This window comes from Puma concolor, chromosome B3 (assembly GCF_028749965.1).
Source record: "Puma concolor isolate L17-30 chromosome B3, mPumCon1.1.hap2, whole genome shotgun sequence".
NCBI classification, from domain to species: Eukaryota; Metazoa; Chordata; class Mammalia; order Carnivora; family Felidae; genus Puma; species Puma concolor.
Window position 1 is genome coordinate 148,690,095 of NC_141672.1, and position 20,574 is coordinate 148,710,668.

General features: G+C 56.0%; 1 protein-coding gene across 2 annotated transcripts in view; it reads left to right on the forward strand.

Annotated features, from left to right (window-relative positions):
* Positions 1 to 20,574, forward strand: part of RASGRF1 (Ras protein specific guanine nucleotide releasing factor 1) — a 98,424-nt gene that overhangs the window by 9,752 nt on the left and 68,098 nt on the right. For both annotated transcript variants that reach the window (XM_086711767.1, XM_086711766.1), the window contains exon 2: positions 15,716 to 15,822. In XM_086711767.1, coding sequence (XP_086567893.1) covers positions 15,716 to 15,822 — 107 coding nt within the window. The remainder of the gene's footprint in view (positions 1 to 15,715; positions 15,823 to 20,574) is intronic.

The window sequence follows — 20,574 nt, forward strand, 5'->3', positions numbered from 1 at the left end:
AGTGAGCCGTGAGGTGTCGGCAGCAGCGGGCCTCAGTCCCGGCCGGGGAGGGCCGCAGGGACACGCAGCCCAAGCCCCATGGGAGGCGGGAGCTGGATGGGACCTGAGACAGACACGTGGCCCCGGGGACCGGGCCGAGCCCGGTGTGGTAACCAGGCCCTGGGAGGATTCCAGCTGGAGAGCTCTGAGGCCCCTCGGAGCAGGGGCAGGATCCAGACCCCTCGCGAGCCGTATGGGACGGGGCGGGGCATCAGGAGCGGGACAGCTGGTCGGTCCAAGGAGTGAGGCGGGAGCACCGCCGGCCCGGGGAGGCCAGTCCTGCCAGCGAGCAGGCCCGCTCGGGAAAGCTGTACTAGTGGAGTGCCGTGTGGCGGGCACGAGACCGGCGTGGCTGGGGGAGCGGCCAGCATTTGAGGAGCGAGTTCTTTGCTGCAGAAGCAGTGGGGGTGGGGGGGGAGCCGAGGACACTCCGGGATGACCTGGCCCGGGTGGGACAGGACCCCTCCCTGCAGGGGCCGGGGAACAGGGCGGCTTCCCTGGGAAGTCTGACCATGAGAGGTATGGAAGGGACCTGAGGGGGAGCCTGGATGGACGGCCCTTATGCGGCAGGGGGGGATCTAGGCCAGGGCATGTCCACACACGCACACACATGTGCACGAGAACGCTCGGGGCTCTCCGGAACAGCCCCCTCTGGACCGGGAAAAGCAGCATCCAGCAGAGAGGTCCGGCCGAAGCCCGGGGCCTAGCCCGGGGCCAGCCGGACCACAATCCCGAAGGAGGAGCGGGAAGGATGAGCCAGGACCTGTTGGGGGACAGGGCAGCAGAGTTGAGCAGGAACGGTGCCTCCGTCGCTCAGCTAGAAGCGGGGGGCAAGCGGTGGGTCTGGGCTCTGGCCAAGCAGGATGGAGACCAGGGCCAGGGGGAGCACAGGGGGCCGTTCAGTGGTCCACGTGGGCGGAGCTGAAGCCTCGAAGCAGGGCGTGGCACGGGATGGGGGAAGGCGCAACGTCTGGAGATTCCAGAGTGAGACCCTTGCTGGCCAGCTGAATATCAGGAATGAGAAGAGACGGGAAGTGGAGTGTTGCACGGGCCGCCAGCCATTGCCTGCTCCCCGTGACCCTCGACCTTGGCACAGCTGCGACCCCTGGGTTCGTGACCCCCAAGCCTCTCGAGTACGCACTCGCGCAGGGGGGCTTGGGGTCAGGGTGGGCATTTTTTATTTTGAAACAACCGTTGTGGGCTCTCAGGGCTCTGGGGGCCAGCGGTCTGAAGTTGGGGCAGTGCTCCCTCGGACGTCCCAGGGAAGAACTTCCCTGACCTCCTCCAGCTTCTGATGGCTTCTGGCAACCCCCGGTGCTCCTTGACCCACAGACGCAGCTCTCTGACCTCTGCCCGTCTCTTCACTTGGCTTTCTCCCTGTGTGTCTTTGCCCAGCTGTCAGCGCAGAGCCCTGCGCGGGGCTCGAACTCAAACCGTGAGACCATGACCTGAGCCGAAGTCAGACACTTAACTGACTGAGCCACCCAGGTGCCCCAAGACCTTATTTTCAAATAAGGTCACAGTCACAGATTCCAGGGGGTTTCGGAGGCTGCTATTGCACAGCTCGCGAACGCACACGCGTGTGTGTTTCCTGGGAACTTGCCACCAGTAGTTTGATTAGACCCCCCGCTTAGACTTGCAAAGGATTTGATTGGTTCGAAACCCATTATGAAGCACTTTTATGAACCACGAACTCTCACGTTATCTCTGTGAGGCGGGCGATAACCTTCCCCGTTTTGTGAAAGAGAAAACCATCTGATAGATCTTCAGAATCTGAAAACCAAAGGGTTCCGTGGTGGCGTAGGTTCCAGGAAATATCCTTCGTCGCAGGACTGCACGGGGCCTTCACGATGTGAGTAGGCCTCCGGGAGTCCCCGAGAACCAAGGACTTCTGTCGTGTTAGGCCAGTGCCCCGCCCCTTACGGCCAGCCCCGCCGCCCAAGCCTGGGGAGCACAGTGTCACCTGCCTTGTGGCTTTGCTGTTAATTAATAGGCCTGGCTTCTGTGCCACGGTGACAGATGTGTGACAGATGTGTTCAGTCACCCATTCGGCAAATGGAGGCTGCTCCGTGCCAAGGCCAAGGCACAATGCCGAGCTCCAGGGGCATGTCTCGGTCAGGAATCGTTTAGCGGAAACGGGACCTTAAGCAAAGGGAAGGACTTTGTTGGAAGAGCCGCGGTGGTGACTCATGGAGCCTCGGAGAAAACCTGCGTGCGGCCTCCGTGGCCTGGACCGGGAACACGCCTCTGACCAGCCCCCTCGCTACCCGGTCCCCGTCCCCGCTGCTCTCTGAGACACTTGTTTCCTTCTGTGCCTTCTCTCTGGTTCTTGGCGGTCACCACGCACAGCTCCTCAGCTGCCTCTCCATGTCACCGTTGCAAACACCTGACACCCTGGGTGTGACCGCTGGGGCACCTGCCCCCGGCCGCCCCAGGGCTGCGCTCCCGGTGGGCGAGGGGCGGGCAGCGGGGGAAGTGCTTCTGTCCGGGCATTGCCCCCTCGGGGTTCCCAGCATTGGGTGGACATCGAGACTAGCCGCCCCAAGCCCATCCCCCTGCCCAGACCCTCTGCCCCTGGTCCTGCTTTAACAGGTCTCAGGAGGGGCCTGAGTGTGCGTGGCCCAGAATGAGCCTCTCCGCTCTCCCGGAAAGACCACTACAAAGCCATCACAGGGGCGCCCGGGGGGCTCAGTTGGTTAAGCGGCCAACCTGATTTCAGCTCAAGTCCTGATCTCTTGGTTCGTGAGTTTGAGTCCGGGTCGGGCTCCACGCTGATGGTGCAGAGTCTGCTTGGGATTCCCTCTCTCTCTCTCTTTCTCTGCTCCTGCCCCTCTCTCTCTCTCAAAAATAAACAAACTCAACAAAAAAAGACAAGCCCTCACAGTGCAAGCTGGTAATGGCTTTGCGGGGGGAGAAGAGGGATTGTGGGGGCGCCCGGCAGTGCAGAATGAGCAGGGAAGAGACGAGCTAAGCTCTGGGTCCAAAGAGCAGCAGGCCTTCTGAAGGCCTTTCACGTTTGTCATCGATAGCCGTGAGGTGACCAGTGTGCGGGCCACCGTGGGAACCGAACACACGTGGGTTGGATTCGTGCATGAAGAATCCCCCAGGCAGAGAGTGAACGCGGGAAAACTTTGTTTCCCATGATGGATACCACCTGTGTGCCCCTGTGGCGCCTGCGTCCCATGAGAGAGAAGAGGCTGCCCGGCGTCCCCCGGCTCTGAGCACCGCCAGACGCGCCCGGCCCTGCCATCTGGGGGGGGGGGGGGGTGACCCTCCGTCCTGCTTGGCCCAGGACTCCCGTGGTCAGCACTGGAGGTCTGTCCTTCGGGAGCCCCTTGGTCGGGGGCAGCGTGGGGCAGTGGTCACCCTGCCCGCCAGCTGGGCGTCCTGCTGGGTGTCCTGGACGGCGGAGAAAGCAGGAGGCAGGGGCCCTGCCAGCCACCCCACCCCCAGCTGCCGGGGGCTCCTGTCTGCTCAGCCGCCCTGGATGGTAGAAGCTTGTGACCCGGGCCTGAGGGCCCCAGGAACACCGTGCCTGGGCAGGACGTGCCCGCCACCAGCAAGCAGTGGGAGCCGTTGGGTGGGCAAAGCCCCTGGACGTGGTAAGGCCCCTGAAAGAATCCTGGAGCTGTTGTAACGGTCTGGCTTTGAGGCTCAGAGTGTTTCTGGATCCATCGCAACCTTCAAGTCAGGGTGCCCACCTCTTCAGGTCTAGGGACGCTCTGGTCTGTCCTGGATGTGGAGGCCCCCGCGTGGACTTCTGGGCCCTTCCCTGCAGCCCTGGACGCTCCCGGGGTCGCTCATCGAGCCTGCTTCCATAACAAGGTCAAGTGTGGTCCAGTGGCAGGTTCGCCTCCATGGCACCTGTGGCTCTGTTCCGGCAGCTCCCGTGAGACCTGTTAAGATTCTGTACAGAATCCTCCTCCCAGAGGAGGCCCCAGCTTTGTGTCTGAGTTTATCCCATATCCTCGATGACGTGTAATGTGTGAGTACTGACCCCTCCCCACACGGCGTCCCTGGGAAGCCACACATGTGGCCCCGCATCGCACCGGAAAGCTTTGGGGTGTCCCCACCGCTGATTCCAGAACCATGCTGCTGTTCTGCAGAGGGATCCGTCCCGCGTGGTCACGTTGTCGTGGTAGGTGTGATGCGGGTCCTGCCCTGTGGTCATGCTGAGGCCCACGTATTATTCTGGTTGAGTTCAGACTTTGAGAAGCCCCAGAGTGGTCCTGCTTGGTCGGGCACCATTCTGAGCGTGCCTGACATGTGGTCCTGGTCACGTCCCAGTGGGCCCCTGGCCCCAGTACGTGTGCCGTCCACCCTGCAACTCTGTGGGGCCCACCTCTGGCCTCCGCTCGGCCTTGTCTCTCTGGGGAGGCCCAGGGGTGGTTCGAGCTGTCAGGGCCGACCTGAGGTCTGTCTGAGCTTGGATCCGACACCATCTGAGGCTGTGGGACCATCTTAAGAGCTCCGGTGGTCCCCAGGGTCACTGTTCCTCCCTAGAAAAGGCTGATGTTGGCAGTGTTTATCCAGAACCCCAGAAACACCCAGCTCCCTTCTAGACTGCCAGCCACGTGAGGTCCTCAGGTAGTTGGGGATGGGACATCCTGGTCCTGGAAGACTCCGGTGAGCTGGGCTGGTCCCACTGACGCCGTGGATCCCGGGACCTGAGCCAGAGCAGGTCGGCGGACCCTCCTCCCTCGCCCGGCCCGCGCCCGAACCGCAGACCATACTGCTCCGGGATCCGGAAAGCCTGTCCCAAACCCACCCGAACGAGCCAGAAAGGAGCTGAGGGAGCGGAGAGTGAGGCAGAGGCAGAGCACGTGTGTCCAGACTTCTGCACCAGGAGGCGAGGAACGGGGAGCCCCTGATCTGACTGCAGCCTGTCACCAGCCTGAGAGGGAGGAACTGACCAAGAGGGGGGGCGTGGGGGGTGCTTCTTCCTGCAGCCCCTGCCAGCCGACCTCACCTTCCCTGCGGAAGGAGGCCGAGAGGTGAGGGAGAGGGACCCGGGGAGGGTGGAGACCCAAGGGGCGGGGACCGACCCAGCGAGAAAGGGGCAGAGAGGTGCACGGATAGGACAATAGATAGAGGCGGAGAAACGGAGAGAAGATCACAGAACAGCGGGGAGGTGATGGCTTCCCAGCCCCGCGAGCGACGAGGCGGGCTCCTCCTGGAACATGCCGGCGGGACGCAGCCCGGCTCCCTGTCCAGGCTGCTGCGGTGGAACCGGGATGGGCCCCCAGACCACCCACCCCCACCCCGGGCACCTCTGGTGACCACCAGTCCGTTCTCTGCTTTTCTGGGACTTTGGTTTGGCTTGGTTGGTTTTTTAGGTTCCACTCTTCTTTATCCGTTCATCCTTTGACGGACACCGACGTGGCTTCCGTGTCTTGCCCACCGTACGTGACGTTGCCGTGAATGTGGGGGTGCGGGTGGGTTTTGGAATCAGCGACTTCGTCTCCTTCCGATAACTACTCGGAAGTGCAGTTGCCGGATGGTAGGGTCGTCGTTTTTCCAACCCGAGGACCCTCCACACCGTTCTCCGCGGCGGCTGCACCGGTCTGCGTTCCCACCCACAGTGCGCGAGCGCTCCCTTTCTGCGCGTCCTCGCCAACACCTGTTGTTCCCTGTGTTGTTGACGTTCGCCATTCTGACAGGTGTGAGGTGGTATCCCCTGGTGGTTTTGGTTTGCGTTTCCCTGCTGACGAGTGACATGGAGCGTCTCTTCGTGGATCTGTTGGCCATGTGTGTCTTCTTTGGAGAAATGTCTATTCGGGTTCTCTGCCCATTTTTTAACTGGAATGTTGCGTTTTTTGTTATTGAGTTATATGAACTCTTTCCATACGTTTTATATCAGCTCTGTATCAGATATATGATTTGCAAATATCTGCTCCCGTTCCGTAGGCTCCCTTTTTGTTTTGTTGGTGGTTTCCTTTGCCGTGCAGAAGCTGTTTTGTTTTGTTTTGTTTTGTTTTGTTTTGTTTTGTTTTGTTTTTGAGAAACAGAAAGAGAATGAGCAGGGGAGGGGCAGAGAGAGGGAGAGAGGGAATCTTAAGTAGGGTCTGTGCTGTCGCACAGAGCCTGACACAGGGGACTCGATCCCACAAATGACAAGATCGTGACCTGAGCCGAAATCAAGAGTCTGACGCCTAACGGACGGAGCCCCAGGCGCCCCTGTGCAGAAGCTTTTTATTGTGATGAAGTTCCGTTCGTTTATTTATTTTTGCCTTTATTCCCGTTGCCTTTGGAGTCAGATCCAAAAACACACCGTCGAGAGTGAAGTCAAGAGCTTCATGACTACATTTTCGTCTAGGATTTTTATGGTTTCTGGTCTCCCATGTAGATCTTCAATCCATTTCGAGTTTATTTTTGTGTGCGGTGTAAGAAAGTGGTCCAGTGTCATTCTTTTGCACGTGGCCGTCCGGTTCTCCCAGCACCGTTTGGTGAAGAGGCTTTTTCTCGTTGCACATTCTTGCCTCCTTTGTGGTAGATCAGTTGACCGCGTAAGCATGGGTTTCCTTCTGCTCCCTTCTGTTCCATTGATCCGCGTGTCTGCGTTCATGCCGATGGCGTAGTGTTGGGATCACCACAGCTTTCTAATACAGTTTGGAACCAGCCAGCGTGATGCTCCCAGCTAACTTTTTCTCAAGACCGCTTCGGCTACTTGTGGTCTTTCGTGGTTCCACACGAACTTAAGGATTGGTTGTTCTGTTTCTGCGAAAAATGGCATCGCGGTTTTGAGAGGAATTGCATTGAATCTATAGATTGCTTTGGGTATGTGGACATTTTAACAGTATTAAGTCTCCCATCCGAGAGCGCGGAACGTCTTTCCATTTCCTTGTGTCGCCCTCAGTTTTTTTTTTTTTCAACGTTTTATACTTTCCAGAATATGGGTCTTTGCCTCTTTGGTCAGGTTTATTCCTGGGTATTTTATTATTTTTGGTGCAATTGTAAATGGGGTTGTTTTCTTAATTTCTCTTTCTGCTGTTTTAATATCGCTGTGCAGAAATGCAACAGATTTCTGTACGTTGATTTTGTATCCTACGACTCTGCTGAGTTCATTTATCAGTTCTAGTAATTTTTTGGTGAAGTCTTTAGTGTTTTCTATATATAGTATTAGGTTATCTGCAAATAGCGAATGTTTTATATTTTTCCGTATCAACTCGGATGCCTTTTACTTCTTTTCCTTGTGTGGTTGCTGAGGCTGAGACTTCCAACATCGTGTAGACTAAAAGTGGTGAGTGGACATCTGTCTCATTCCTGACCCTCGGGGAAAGCTGTTTTTCACCACTGAGGATGATGTTAGCTGCGGGTTTTCCACATGTGGCTTGTGTCATGTGGAGATATATTCCCTCCAACCCTGCTTTGTTAAGAGTTTTTATCATAGATGGATATTGAATTTCTTCAAGTGTTTTTTCTACATCTATTGAGATGATCATGTAATTTCTGTTCCTCATTTTGCTAACATGGTCTCTCACACTAATTGACTTGTGGATGTCAAACCATCCTTGCAACCCTAGAATGAATCGCACTCAGTCGCAGTACATGATCCTTTCAATGTGTTGTTCACTCAGCTTGCTAATGTTTTGTGGCGGATTTTTGTATGTATGCTCATCAAGGATATTGCCTGTGACTTTCTTTTTTCGATGGCGTCCTTGTCAGCTTTTGCCATCAGGGCAATAATGCTGGCTTGGGAAAATGAGTTTGGAAGCATTCACACCTCTTCAATTCTTTGGTAAGACTTTGAGAAGGATAGGTGTTAAATCCTCTTTGAGTGTTTGGTGGAATGCACCAGTGAAGCCTTCTGGCCCCAACTTTTGCCTGTTGGGGGGTTTTGATTCCTGATTCAATCTCCTTCCTGTAACTGACCCATTCAGATTTTGTTTCTTCATGATTCAGTCTTAGAAGACTATGTTTCTCGTAATTCACACAATTTTCTAAGTTGTTGATTTGTTGGTGTATAATTGTTCATAGTAGTCTCTTATGATCCCTCGTATTTCTTTGGTATCAGTTGTAACTTCCCTCTTTTGAAAGTTCCTGATTTTATTTGAGTCCTCTCTCCTTTGTTCTTACTGAGTCTAGTTAAATGTTGATCAGTCTTATTTGTCTTTTCAAAGAACCAACTCTTCTTTTCATGGATCTTTGCTATTGTTTTTTTAGTCTCAATTTCGTTTATTTCTGCTCTGATCTTTATTTCCTTCCTCCTACAACTGCTGGGTTTTGTTATTCTTTTTCTAGTTCCTTTGCGTGTAAAGTTAGATTGTTTACTTGAGCTTTTTCTTATTTCTTGCATCGCTACGAACTTCCCTCCCGAAACTGCTTTTGCCGGATCCTGTAGATTCTGTTACGTTGCATTTTCGCTTCTATTCACCTCAAGGTTTTTTGTTTTTTTTTTTTTAATTTCTTCACTGAAACATTTGTCGTTCAGCATTGTGTTTAATCTTCACATGTTTGTGGTTTTTTTCCCGTTTTCTTTTTGCAAGCGATTTCCAGTTTTGTACCATTGTGGTCTGAGAAGATGCTTGACGTGATTTCAGTCTTAAATTCATTGACACTTGTTTTGTGGCCTAACATATGGTCTCTCCTGGAGAACGTTCTATGTGCACTTGACCAGAATGTGTGTTCTGCTGTTTGGGGGACGGAATGTTCTGTGTAGAGCTATCAGAACCATTTGGTCTAATGTGTCCTTTAAGGCCACTGTTTCCTTGTTGATTTTCTGTCTGGATGATGTATCCATTGATGCAAGTGGGGTGTTCATGTCCCCTACTGTTAACTGCATTGCTGTGCATTTCTCTTTTTAAGTCTCTAGTATTTGCTTCATGTGTTTATGAAGCGTATGTTGCATACATAAATATTTAAAATGTTGTCTCTTCTTGCTGGATTGACCCGTTTATCGTCAGTAATGCCCATCTGTGTCTGTAATTATGGGCTTTGTTTCCAAGTTTCTTCTGTCTTAGGTGAGTGTAGCTACCCCAGCTTTCTTTTGGTTTCCATTTGCGTGAAGCATCTCTTTCCATCCCTTCGTTTCCAGTCTGTGTGTCCTTACATCTGTCTGTCCTTACGTGTTGTAGAGAGCACATAGGTGGGTCTTTTTTTTTTTTAATTGATTCAGCCACTCTGTGTCCTCTGATTGGAGAATTTAGTCCATTTTTGTTTGTGGTACTTACAGATAGGTATGTACTTGTTGCCATTTTGCTCATTATTTTCTGCACATCTCCTATTTCCTCTCTGTTCCTTGTGGTCTGATGCCTTTCTATAGTGTTACGCTATGTGGTTACCACGTGACCTACATACATCAGCCTACAGACACACCTTGGAGATACTGCGTGCGCGGTTCCGGACCGTGGCGATAAAGTGAATGTTGCGATAAAGCGAGTCAAATGCATTTTTTGGTTTTCCAGGGCATGTTAAGGTTACGTCCACGCCGTCCTGTAGTTTATTATTTCTTGGGCATGTGCGATAGCACGATGTCTGAGAAAACAATGTACTTACATAAATTTTAAAGTGTTTCTAACCAATGTTAACTCTCTCCTGAGCTTTCAGTGAGTCATAAGCGCAGATCCCCGTAATAAAATTAATAGTAGCGAAAGAACTTGAAATACCGCAAGAATGACTAACAGGTGACACAGAGACCCAAGGTGAGCAAATGCCGTTGGGAGAATGGCACCACCGATGGACTTGTCTGATGTGGCCTTGTCGCAGACCTGTAGTATGCAAAAGTGCAAAGTGCAGTAAGCAGAGCACAGTGAAATGAGGTGTGCCCGTGTGTGTGTGTGTGTGTGCACCCCAGTCTAGTTTAAGTAGCTAGCAATTTAAGTTTGAACACATCCTAAAACTTAACATTTTTACACCCTCTCCCCCACGTGTTAGGCTTTTCATGTCACGTTTCACATCTTTTTTATTTTTACCCCTTCCCTCGTTGTTGTGGTTGTAGTTATTTTTACTGCTTTTGCCTTTAACCTTCATTCCAGCTTTGTAAGGGACTGAGCCGCTGTCTTTACTACACGTCTACCTTTACCGTGAGATTTGTGCTCCCACGTGTGCTCTCATTCCCCGCTAGCGCCCTTGCTTTTCAGCCCAAAGAAGTCCCACGAGTGCCTCTTGCTCGGCCAGTTCCGTGGCGGTGAGCCCCCGTGGCTTCTGCCAGTGTGGAGAACGTTCTCTCCCCTCAGTTCTGAATGACGACCTTGCCGGCTGGCGTGTCCTTGGCGGAAGGTTTTTCCCTCGGCACGTCGACTATACCCCGCCACTCCCGCTGGCCTGTGAAGTTTCTGCTGAAAAATCTGTTCATAGTCTTGTGAGGTTTCCCTTGTACATAAGAAGCTGATTTTTCTTGCTGCTTTGAGGACCCTCTTTCTCTTTAACTTCTGATGTTTCCGTCATAGTGTGTCCCAGTATGGGGCTCCTTTGGTCCCTTCCTTGGGACTCTCTGGGCTTCCCGGACCCGGATGTGTGTTTCCTCCCCCAGGTCAGGGTCGTTCACAGGGTCTTCAAATGACTTTTCTGTCCCTTTCTCTCTTCTTCCGGGCACCTTACTACCCAAACACTGTCCCCCGCGTGTTATCCCCTGGGTCCCTGAGCAATCTTCCTGCTGCTCTTTTCCAGTGTGTGCCTGGCTTCCAGGTGACCGGTCCTGTCTTCTGCTTCGTCCACCATGTTGTTGAACCCCTCGTGTGTTGTCCAGAATTACTGTATCCTTCCCTCCGTGACTCCTGTTTGGTGCCTTCTTGTGTTTTCTCTCTGTCGAGGCTCTCGCTGTGTCCCTCTGCTCTTCCCCAAGATCAGTGAGCCTCTCCGGGACTGTTACTCTGAGCCCTCTATCAGGTAAATTAGCTGTCTTACTCTCACGAAGGTTTTTTTACTGGAGTTTCATCTTGTTCTTTCTTTGGGAACATATTCCCCCATGTCCTCATTTTGCCTGGCTCTCCGGGTTGGTTTCCATGTATTAGGCAAAAGTGCTCTCTCCTCATCCTGAGGGGATGGCCACGGGAAGCCCGGGGTGGGTGTCAGTCTGCTGTCTGCACGGTGCCCCGGGGAGGTGGCCTGCCAGGAACGTCTCTCCGATTGTTTCAGTCCTGTGGGGCCCAGAGCTGCAAGCCCCCCGGCCACCAGAGCCACACGTCCAGGGGACACCCCCGTGGAGACTAGGCACAGATCTGTGGTGGTGGCGTGGGGGCAGAACACGTCGGGGCAGAACACATCAAGCCTACCTGCTGGGTTCAGTGGAGTGGGGGCCACGGTCTCCCCTCCCTTCAGAAACCCCCGGGCATTCCTAACTTCGGCTGTTCTCACCCCATCACCGAGATCTCTTCTCCCAACCTTGCTGCTACCGTGAGGTCTGCTTCCCCTGGAGAAGCGGCCCCGTCCCTCCATGCTGGCAGGGGAGGTGGAGAAGAGTGGCAAGTAGGCGGGCACAGGGACAGTCGTACCACCCACAGTGCCCATCCCGGGGTCTTGCCTTCCCCACCAGGGCCCGGACCCCTGAGAAATGCAGCCACACCAGGCAGAATGGCTGGCACAGAGCAGGTGCTCAGGGGGCATATTGGCGGCATTATCGGGATTAGTTTTTTAAATTTTTTTGATGTTTATTTTTGAGAGGAGAGAGAGAGAGAGAGGGAGAGAGACAGAGCATGAGCAGGGGAGGGGCAGAGAGAGGGAGACACAGAATCTGAAGCAAGCTCCAGGCTCAGAGCTCCAGGCTCTGACGCTGGGCTCAAACTCACGGACTGTGAGATCATGACCTGGGCCGAAGTCGGATGGATGGTCACCCAACTGAACCACCCGGGCGCCCCTGTCGTGAATATTAATAAGAGTAAGGGGACGAGGACCACAGACCGCAGGGTGCCTTGTGGAGACATCATCAGAGCCCTGGAGCGGGATGTCGCTTTCAGGTGTCTGTTCATCCTTTCCTTCCTCAGCCATTCGTCAGCACTTACTCGGTACCAGACTCTGCGTGGGGCTCTGGAGTACCCAGAGGAAGGTAGCCAACCCCGGCCCCGGCCTTGAGCAGCGCACGGCCCGTGAGTCAGTCAGGCGTGAGACCCCCTGGAAGGAGGGGCCTCAGGGGGACGTGATCCTCAGTGACAGAAGGACGGGGGCCTAGCAGACACCCCCACCCCGGCCAGACTGAGATCCAGACAAGTACCTGGAGCTCTGTGTGTGTCCTGGCGGACACGGGGCCACACCTCGGGCCCCAGGCCACACCCGGGCCACACACCTGAGCGGGACAGAAGGGCGCCAGGCCAGAGCCTCCCCAGGGCCTCCCACGGGCTGTACGGGGAGACCGGGAGCCGGCGCAGGCCCGTCCTGAGCTCCAGGAAAGATACAGAGCACTCACCTCCAGCCCGGCCGTGCCCTCCTCCCCCCCACCCAGCAGATGGGCAGGCACACGTCCATGAGGACAGAGACATAGATGGTTCAGGTGTACAGGGAGATCACGGAACTCAGAGACACAGACGGCCCAGCTCGTCCACCCGGCACCCCGCCCCCCATCGCGGACGAGAGCCCGAGCAGGACAGAGGAAGGGGCCCGGCGGCCCCGAGCCGCACGGTGGGTCACGCTCCACGTCCAGTGCCCGTTCTCTCCCAGGAGGCCACTTGTCCCTTCACTTGGGGCGTGCCCCTCCCAGTCCTGGAGAGAACGCCGGATGACGGGGGAGCCCTGGACTGCGGGAGCCACATCGCACCTCCCACCGCAGCCCCTCCGAGAGAGGGCGGTCACCGTGTCGCAGGCGCCTGCACACCCACGGGCCACCCTGGCCGCACCGGCCTGGGACCGGCCGCCTTCCCGGCACCACACGGCCGGCGGTTTCCTGGGTCTGTCTGCGCGCGGCCCAGGCCCTCGTTCAGCCTTGCTCAGTTCTCCAGATTCCTTTCTTACTAGCATCTTCCCGGAACCTGGAGCTCACCAGCATGGGGGCTTCGTTCTTTCCCAGCGGATTTCACTGCCTCTGTCCGCTTTGTGTCTCTGTCCCTGCCTCCCTTCTCCGTCTCCCCCCATCGCTGTCTCCACTCTGTCCCCATCCTTGTCTGTGTCCCCCGCCCCCCAGGCCCCATGTGGAGCACAGTCTGGTTCCTGAGCCGCCCAGAGTCAGGACTGGTGATGACTCAGGTGGCTGGGAGCAAGTTTACCATCCCCTGGTGAGCACTGGCTGCTGGTCACCGGGGCCACGTGGCCGCATAAGCCAATGTCAGGGGGAAGGCTGGCGGGCACACGGGACCGCACTGCTCTCCCGTCCCCTGGGCCACTTACTCTGCAGCCGGGGCCGCAGAAGCATCGCCGGCCGAGAGCAGCCGTGTCCCGGAGGGGGCCTCGGGCAAGCCCCCGCTCCCTGTGACATGGGGGCGGTGTGCTTTACCTCGGGGTCTGTGGTCCAGGGAGGCCCTGCTCTCCGCTGGCTCTCCCTCCTCCAGCTGAGGCTCCCAGGCTGCCCACGCAGCAGGCCCTTCGGCCTCTGCCCTGAAAGCACCCCGGGCCTGCTTGTTAGGAGACACGGTGAAGATTCTGGGCTGTGTCCGCCCCCGGGGCCCCCACGCCCAGCCCTCCACCAGACGCTGCTCGGTCACTCAGGGTCTAGACAGGGTCTCCAAAGACAAGACGCACGGGACCCGTGTTAGGAGACTGGCCACGGCCACGTGGCTTCACCCGGAGCAGGGGTGACAGAGGCGAGGCCTCACAGAGGCGGAGTACATGAGGGGTGCGGTAGACCCTCGCTGTGGAGGTGACGGGACGTGTGGGGAGGAAGTCTCTGGGGACAGACCCTCCTCCGAGGGGCAGAGAGTTGAGCATCCGCATGGCTCCAGAGGCGTCTGTGGTGGCCTGGGTTCAGGCCCGGGAGCTTCCTCGCGGCTGATTCCCTGCTGAGGGGGGTGGCGGGGGTCACGGTACCCAGGCTGGCAAGCGGCTGAGTGTTCTCTAAGCTGGGCCGATCGGGAAGAGGCCTCTGTTAAGGGAGAGGGGCCTCAGCCAAACCCCTCACTGCCCGCAGCTCTGGGGGCCTGGCTCCCGGGGCTTTGCCAACCCGGCCCCTCCCCGGGCAGGTCCACAACCCCCTCTCCCCCCAGCGGCTTGGCGGGGAAGGAGACCACTCTGGCCCTGGGAACAGGGCCTGGTCCCATCGGTGGGCCCATCCAGCTCCAGGACATCCCCCCTGGGGACCCAAGGAGACCCACCCTGTCTGTCCCCTGTTTCTGAGTTAGGACCCGAGTCTCACCCGCCTATAAGCTCCATAGCTTTTCCGTCTCTACACCCAGCGCCAGGCCCCAGCTTATGTGTCCTCCTGGCTTCTCTGCTTTCCAACTGTGTGGACTTGAGCAAGTGGCTTGAGTTCTCTGTGCCTCAGGTTCACCCCCCTTGGTGAGTGTGGGACTCCGCGAGATCGTCGGGGGACAACCTGGGGGTGCTCACCGTCTCTCGAGAACCACCCGCGGCTGCCTTCCTTCTTCACCTGCTTCTCCCTGGGGGCAGGTGGGGGGCGTGCCCACCCTTCCTAATTCAGTTATTCGAGGCTGCAGCTGACAGTTCCTTCCACAGCCCCAGTTGTCTGTTTCCTAGGAAACAAGTGAGAGACACGGAGTGTGCAACAACACACACACACACACACACACGCACGCACGCGCACAGGCACGCACGCACAGGCACACCCTGGCTGCCACCCAGACTGACCCTTAACAGAAATACAGGAAATGTCAGCAGAGGCTAAAAATAGTTTACGCACCGCACCTCGGTTGCGTGTCCCTCCCCCCCCCCACCCCGACCCCCCAAACCTGCCCCTTATCCTGCCCCTCCCCCTCTGTGGCCCCCCCCTCTAGTCACTCCAGCCAAAGACCTGAGTGTCATCCTGGCAACGTCCTCCCAGCCCGTCCCCCTGCTGGGCACCGCCACCCGGAACCCTGCCGCCTGCCCGCCTTGCCTCCGGCATCCCTGTTCCTGCCGCCCCTCCCGCCCCAGCACACCAGGCGCAGACGTCTGTGCCGCCCCCGCACTCCGCGTCTAGCGACTGTCACTCCTGGACCAGAGCCCCAGCGCTGGGCAGTCCTCCTGCTGTCTCTGGACTGATCAGGGGGTGGCTTTCTCTGCCCTGACAGCCCCTTGTCACCTCCACACAGCAGTGAGTGTGGCTGTGACAGTTGTGCTCGCGAGGGTCCCGGGCATTATTCTGGGGGTTCACGCACTTTAGCTTGTCCAACAACATAACAGACATGCGTCCGCTGTTGGTTCCTCCGCTTCCCAGGAGCCCAGGGACGGGCCGCGAGCTTGACCCGCCTCCAAGTCCCCTACACCCGACAGAGGTGCTTCCTGGGGCCACTCCTGTCTGTCCACCGCTGTAACCCCAGCACGAGAAGAGTGCTCGGTACACTTCCGCGCAGTGAATCGAGGCACGCTGCACCCAGCGGGCACCCACTTCCCAGGGGATGCTCTCGTGGGTTTCCTCTGCCGTCCTCCCAGCATACCTGGCTGTTGAAAAGTGGCTTTTCTGCAGTTGTTGGCAAACGGGACTTTGGGGGCCCCGCTTGCTTCTCACAATATCCAAAGCATGGGCTCTGTTAACATCATGAGTCTGGGCCCGGCTGATGTGGCAGCAGGCACTTTGCGAAACAGCTAGACTGATAGCAGCAGACGCGGCTGCTTCTGTGGACACCTGGTAATCAGAGATATCTTCTTCTCGGTGCAGCATTATTTCACGGTCAACTTCAGCCACGAGAACCAGAAAGCCCTGGAGCTGAGGACAGAGGACGCCAAGGATTGTGACGAGTGGGTGGCAGCCATCGCTCATGCCAGGTATGTCTCACCCACCCCACGGTCCTGGCAGAAGAGGCTGAGCCCAGGGACCCCATCCAGAGCAAACCCAGGCCCTGGAGTGGGAGGGCGCGGAAAGGAGGGGAGCGGAGAAGGAGCCGTAAGGGAAGGCCTCTTGGGAGGGGGCGCCCCTCAGAGCCCCGAAGCTCCGGGTCTGTAGCTCCCTCGGGTGCCCCAGGAGCCAGATGGGGACAAAAGCAAAGGGCTCTAGTATATGCTGCAGAGAAAGTGGGGCTCCACGCTGGATTGAATCTTTTGGGTCCTGGAGAGGTGACAGGCTTGTGGTCTGGGGTGTGGCTCCACAGCTGACAGGCCCCTGGCAGAGCTGAGTACTATCCGAGGACAGGGACACCTGGATTCACCCCTCCCAACAGGTGATTTTTGTGGCTCAGTAGAGAGAGGTGTGTTTCTGTGTCTGTCTGCCTATTACATGCAAGGTCCTGAAGGCAGGGACCAAAAGCGATCCAACATCCCTAAGGCTTATAGAGGCCTGAGCAAGTGCTCAGCAAAGTGGATTGGAAGAAGGCAGGGATGAACGAATGGATAGAGGGTGGATGGGAGATTGGATGTTGAGTTTGTGAAAGATGAATGGGGGGTGGATGGGTGATTAGCGGATGTGTTTACAGTATGAGTGATGGTGGATCCATAGACAGCTGTGGGTGGATGGGTGGGTGGTGGGTGGATGGATGGATAGGCGGGTAGATGTAAGGATGATCGGATGGACGGACGGATGGGTGGATGGACGGTGGGTGGGTGGAGGGATGATTGGGTAGGCGGGTGGGTATATGAGTGGGTGGATGGATATGTGGATGGACGGATGGATGGATGGATGGACGGTGGGTGGGTGGAGGGATGATTGGGTAGGTGGGTGGGTATATGAGTGGGTGGATGGATATGTGGATGGACGGATGGATGAATGGACGGACGGTGGGTGGGTGGAGGGGTGATTGGGTAGGTGGGTGGGTGTATGAGTGGGTGGATGGATATGTGGATGGACAGATGGAAGGATGGATGGTGGGTGGGTGGATGGGTGGATGAATAGGTAGGTGGGTGGGTATATGGGTGGGTGGATGGATGGATGGATGGATGGACGGTGGGTGGGTGGAGGGGTGATTGGGTAGGTGGGTGGGTATATGGGTGGATGGATGGATGGTGGTTGGGTGGGTGGATGGATAGGTGGGTAGATGTAAGGATGATTGGATGGATGGATGGATGGACAGACGGTGGGTGGGTGGAGGGATGATTGGGTAGGTGAGTGGGTGGATGGATATGTGGATGGACGGATGGATGGATGGATGGTGGGTGGGTGGATGGGTGGATGAATGGGTAGGTGGGTGGGTATATGGGTGGGTGGATGGATGGATGGTGGGTGGGTGGGTGGATGGATAGGTGGGTAGATGTAAGGATGATTGGATGGATGGATGGATGGATGGATGGACGGACGGTGGGTGGATGGAGGGGTGATTGGGTAGGTGGGTGGGTATATGGGTGGATGGATGGATACCAGGGCCCTTCCTTGAGCTCTGGAACAAGTGAGCTGACCAGAAACCCTTTATTATGGCCACAGCATTGACGTTGACTTTGGGGTCAGGCCATCTCCAGCCCTGTCCTCAAGGAGTGTCCAGCAGTGGAGACCAGGTTCTCACACATGAACTTGTAGAGTCAGGCTCCGAGTGTGGTGCTGGGCAGACAGGTGTCCCCCAGGGATGTCACGGTCCAGTCAGGAAGACATTAGACACATTCACAACTAGCTCTGGTACCTGACAGCTGTGGTAGGGACCAGGCACCACGCAAAAGAGATGTTACTTCTATTTGCAGGGGTTGGAGGAAGCTGGAAATAGGGCGACACGTGACCTGAGCTGGAGGACTAGGGTCGTATCTAATGGGTTTAACTGTGAGGACTTTGGCCCCCAGCCCCATCGCCAAGACACAGATGTAGGAGACTTCCAGAAACAGTAAAGAGACCTAGTGCGGGTGTTGGAAGGTGGACAGTCATACCCAGTCTTGAACACCCAGCCGAAGTTTTTGGCTTTTACTCTGTGAACAGTGGGAGCTATGGGAGGTGTTACACCAGGGGAGTGACATGATTAGAGCTACGGATTTGAGTGGAAATTGCCAGTGTTTGGGAGGACGGATTCACGTGGGAAGAAGCCAAACTCAGAGAGACTCAGGGGGGACGTCAGTCTCCCGACACTGACCTAGAACCAAGAGTGGGATTTCTAAGTGTTGAAGGGTTAGAGAATTCTGATTCGTTGTACATTCTGATGACCAGGATTACGCTGACTTAGAAAATCAATTAATACAGAAGTGTTTTATTTTTTTTTTTCCAACGTTTTTTATTTATTTTTGGGACAGAGAGAGACAGAGCATGAACGGGGGAGGGGCAGAGAGAGAGGGAGACACAGAATCGGAAACAGGCTCCAGGCTCCGAGCCATTAGCCCAGAGCCTGACGCGGGGCTCGAACTCACGGACCGCGAGATCGTGACCTGGCTGAAGTCGGACGCTTAACCGACTGCGCCACCCAGGCGCCCCAATACAGAAGTGTTTTAGAGACAGGGAGACAACTGCTGTGTGTGGAGTCCAGCCTGGAAGAAACGACAGCCTGAGGTGGCAGGTGCCGGACCAGGGTGGAGCCCCATCATTCACACACACGGGCAGGCGTGGGAAATGGCTCAACCACTTGAGAGAATTGGAAGCCCATTGCCTAAAAATTAGCAACTTAGAAATTGTCAGGCCTGTTGTATGACCAGCAATGCCACCTTCTGGTACTTGTCCGGGAGGAACAGAAGTGCCCACGAGAAGTCTCGTGTGCTAATGTCCTTAGCGGCTTTGTGCATCGCGGTCCCCAGACTAGAAATAGCCGGGGTGTCCATCAGCAGACAGACATACAGACACACCCCGGATCATCCATGAGACGGAATACTGCTCCGCGATGGAAAGGAAGCCACCACAAATCCGCGTAACAAAACGGATCAACGTCAAAGTCAAAGGAAACGGAGCCAGACACAAAATAGTACACACCGTGTGATTCCAGTGATGTGAGCTTCTAAATTTTTTTAATGTTTTTATTTATTTTTGAGAGACAGAGAGCTTGAGCAGGGGAGAGGCAGAAAGAGAGGGAGACAGAGAATCGGAAGCAGGCTCCAGGCTCCGAGCCGTCAGCGCAGAGCCCGATGTGGGGCTCAAACTCACAAACCGTGAGATCATGACCTGAGCCGAAGTCGATGCTCAACCAACTGAGCCCCCCAGGCATCCCAAGTTACGTGAACTCCTAAAACGGGCAGAGCTAACGTGTGGTGAAGGAATCTGGACAGTAGTTGGGGGTGGGGGGGGTGGCTGGGAAGGGACGTGAGGGAACTTCCTGGGTGATGGGAACGTTCTTTTATCCCAGGTCAGGCACGGACTGATCAAAACCACTCAGACCTCGCACTTAGGGTCTGCGGTCTCCATTCTATGCATGTTAAACCTCAAATTTTAATTATGCAGTCCCTTGGGGTGCCTGGGTGGCTCAGTCGGTTAAGCGTCCGACTTCAACTCAGGTCACGATCGCACGGTCCGTGAGTTCGAGCCCCGCTTCGGGCTCTGGGCTGATGGCTGGGAGCCTGGAGCCTGCTTCCGATTCTGTGTCTCCCTCTCTCTTTGCCCCTCCCCCGTTCATGCTCTGTCTCTGTTTGTCTCAAAAATAAATAAACGTTTAAAAAAATAATAATAATAATAATAATTATGCAGTCCCAAATCTCTGACCTGCCTTTTCTGTGACCAGCAGAGAAAACTCCCTTTTAAATGGTTCAAGTGATTAGGTCAGGCCCACCTGGACACCCTCCCCATCTTCCCACCAGCTGTGTCGTGTGTCGGTTAACGTGACCGAGGGAGAGGGTAGCAGCCCATCCGATTTATGGGCCTGGGGCTTAGGAGGGCTTATGCACCAGGCCCGACTTGCTTCTCTGCTGTGTAACTAGGGGGAGACTACAGACCCTGAGCCGTAGGTTAGCTCCAAGTCTAATACATCGTGTGTGTGCGTGTGTGTGTGTGTGTGTGTGTGTGTGTGTGTGTGTGTAAGAGGGAGCCTGACGGCCTCCCGCAGCTATATCTGGTAGTAAGTGTTTCTGCCGGTATTTTATTTATATTTTATTTGTTTACGTAACAGATACATTGTACACACAAAAATAAGCGCTGGGACATATGAACGGCATGCAGGGACACTGTGTACTCTCCTGCATATGTGACGTCCCAGCGTCGGGGGGGGGGGGCACCTCTGAGCTGTGCGCGAACAGCCGCGTGTGGAACGTTACACCCGCGTGTGCATCACCCACACGTCGGGAGGGGAGCTGTGTGCCGCCGACGGCCGCACGGGCACGTGCAGACCCGCGTGGTCGGGGGCTGCAGACCTCGTCTAGCTCCAGCCTCCACGCTAAGTGACTGTTGTTTGGCGCGAGTCCTGTCCCTTCTCCGGCCTCAGTTTCTTCATTTATAGAATGAGACGGTTGGTCTTTCGTGCTTCCCGAGCCCCCTTGCAGCCCCGAGTCTGGGTCTGTAAGGACGGTGCTGCACAAAGAGATACTCAGTACCTCGTCTCTGGAGAAGGTGGGGTGAGGCGGGAATAAGGGAGGAAGGGAGGCAGAAGCCGCCCAGACTGTCCTGCAGATGAGACCTCGCTTGGCCCCGAAGCGGAATAACTCTTTGGATCGTGTCTCCCTGGAATGAGGAGGCCCCTCCGTGCTCCTGGCCCAGTT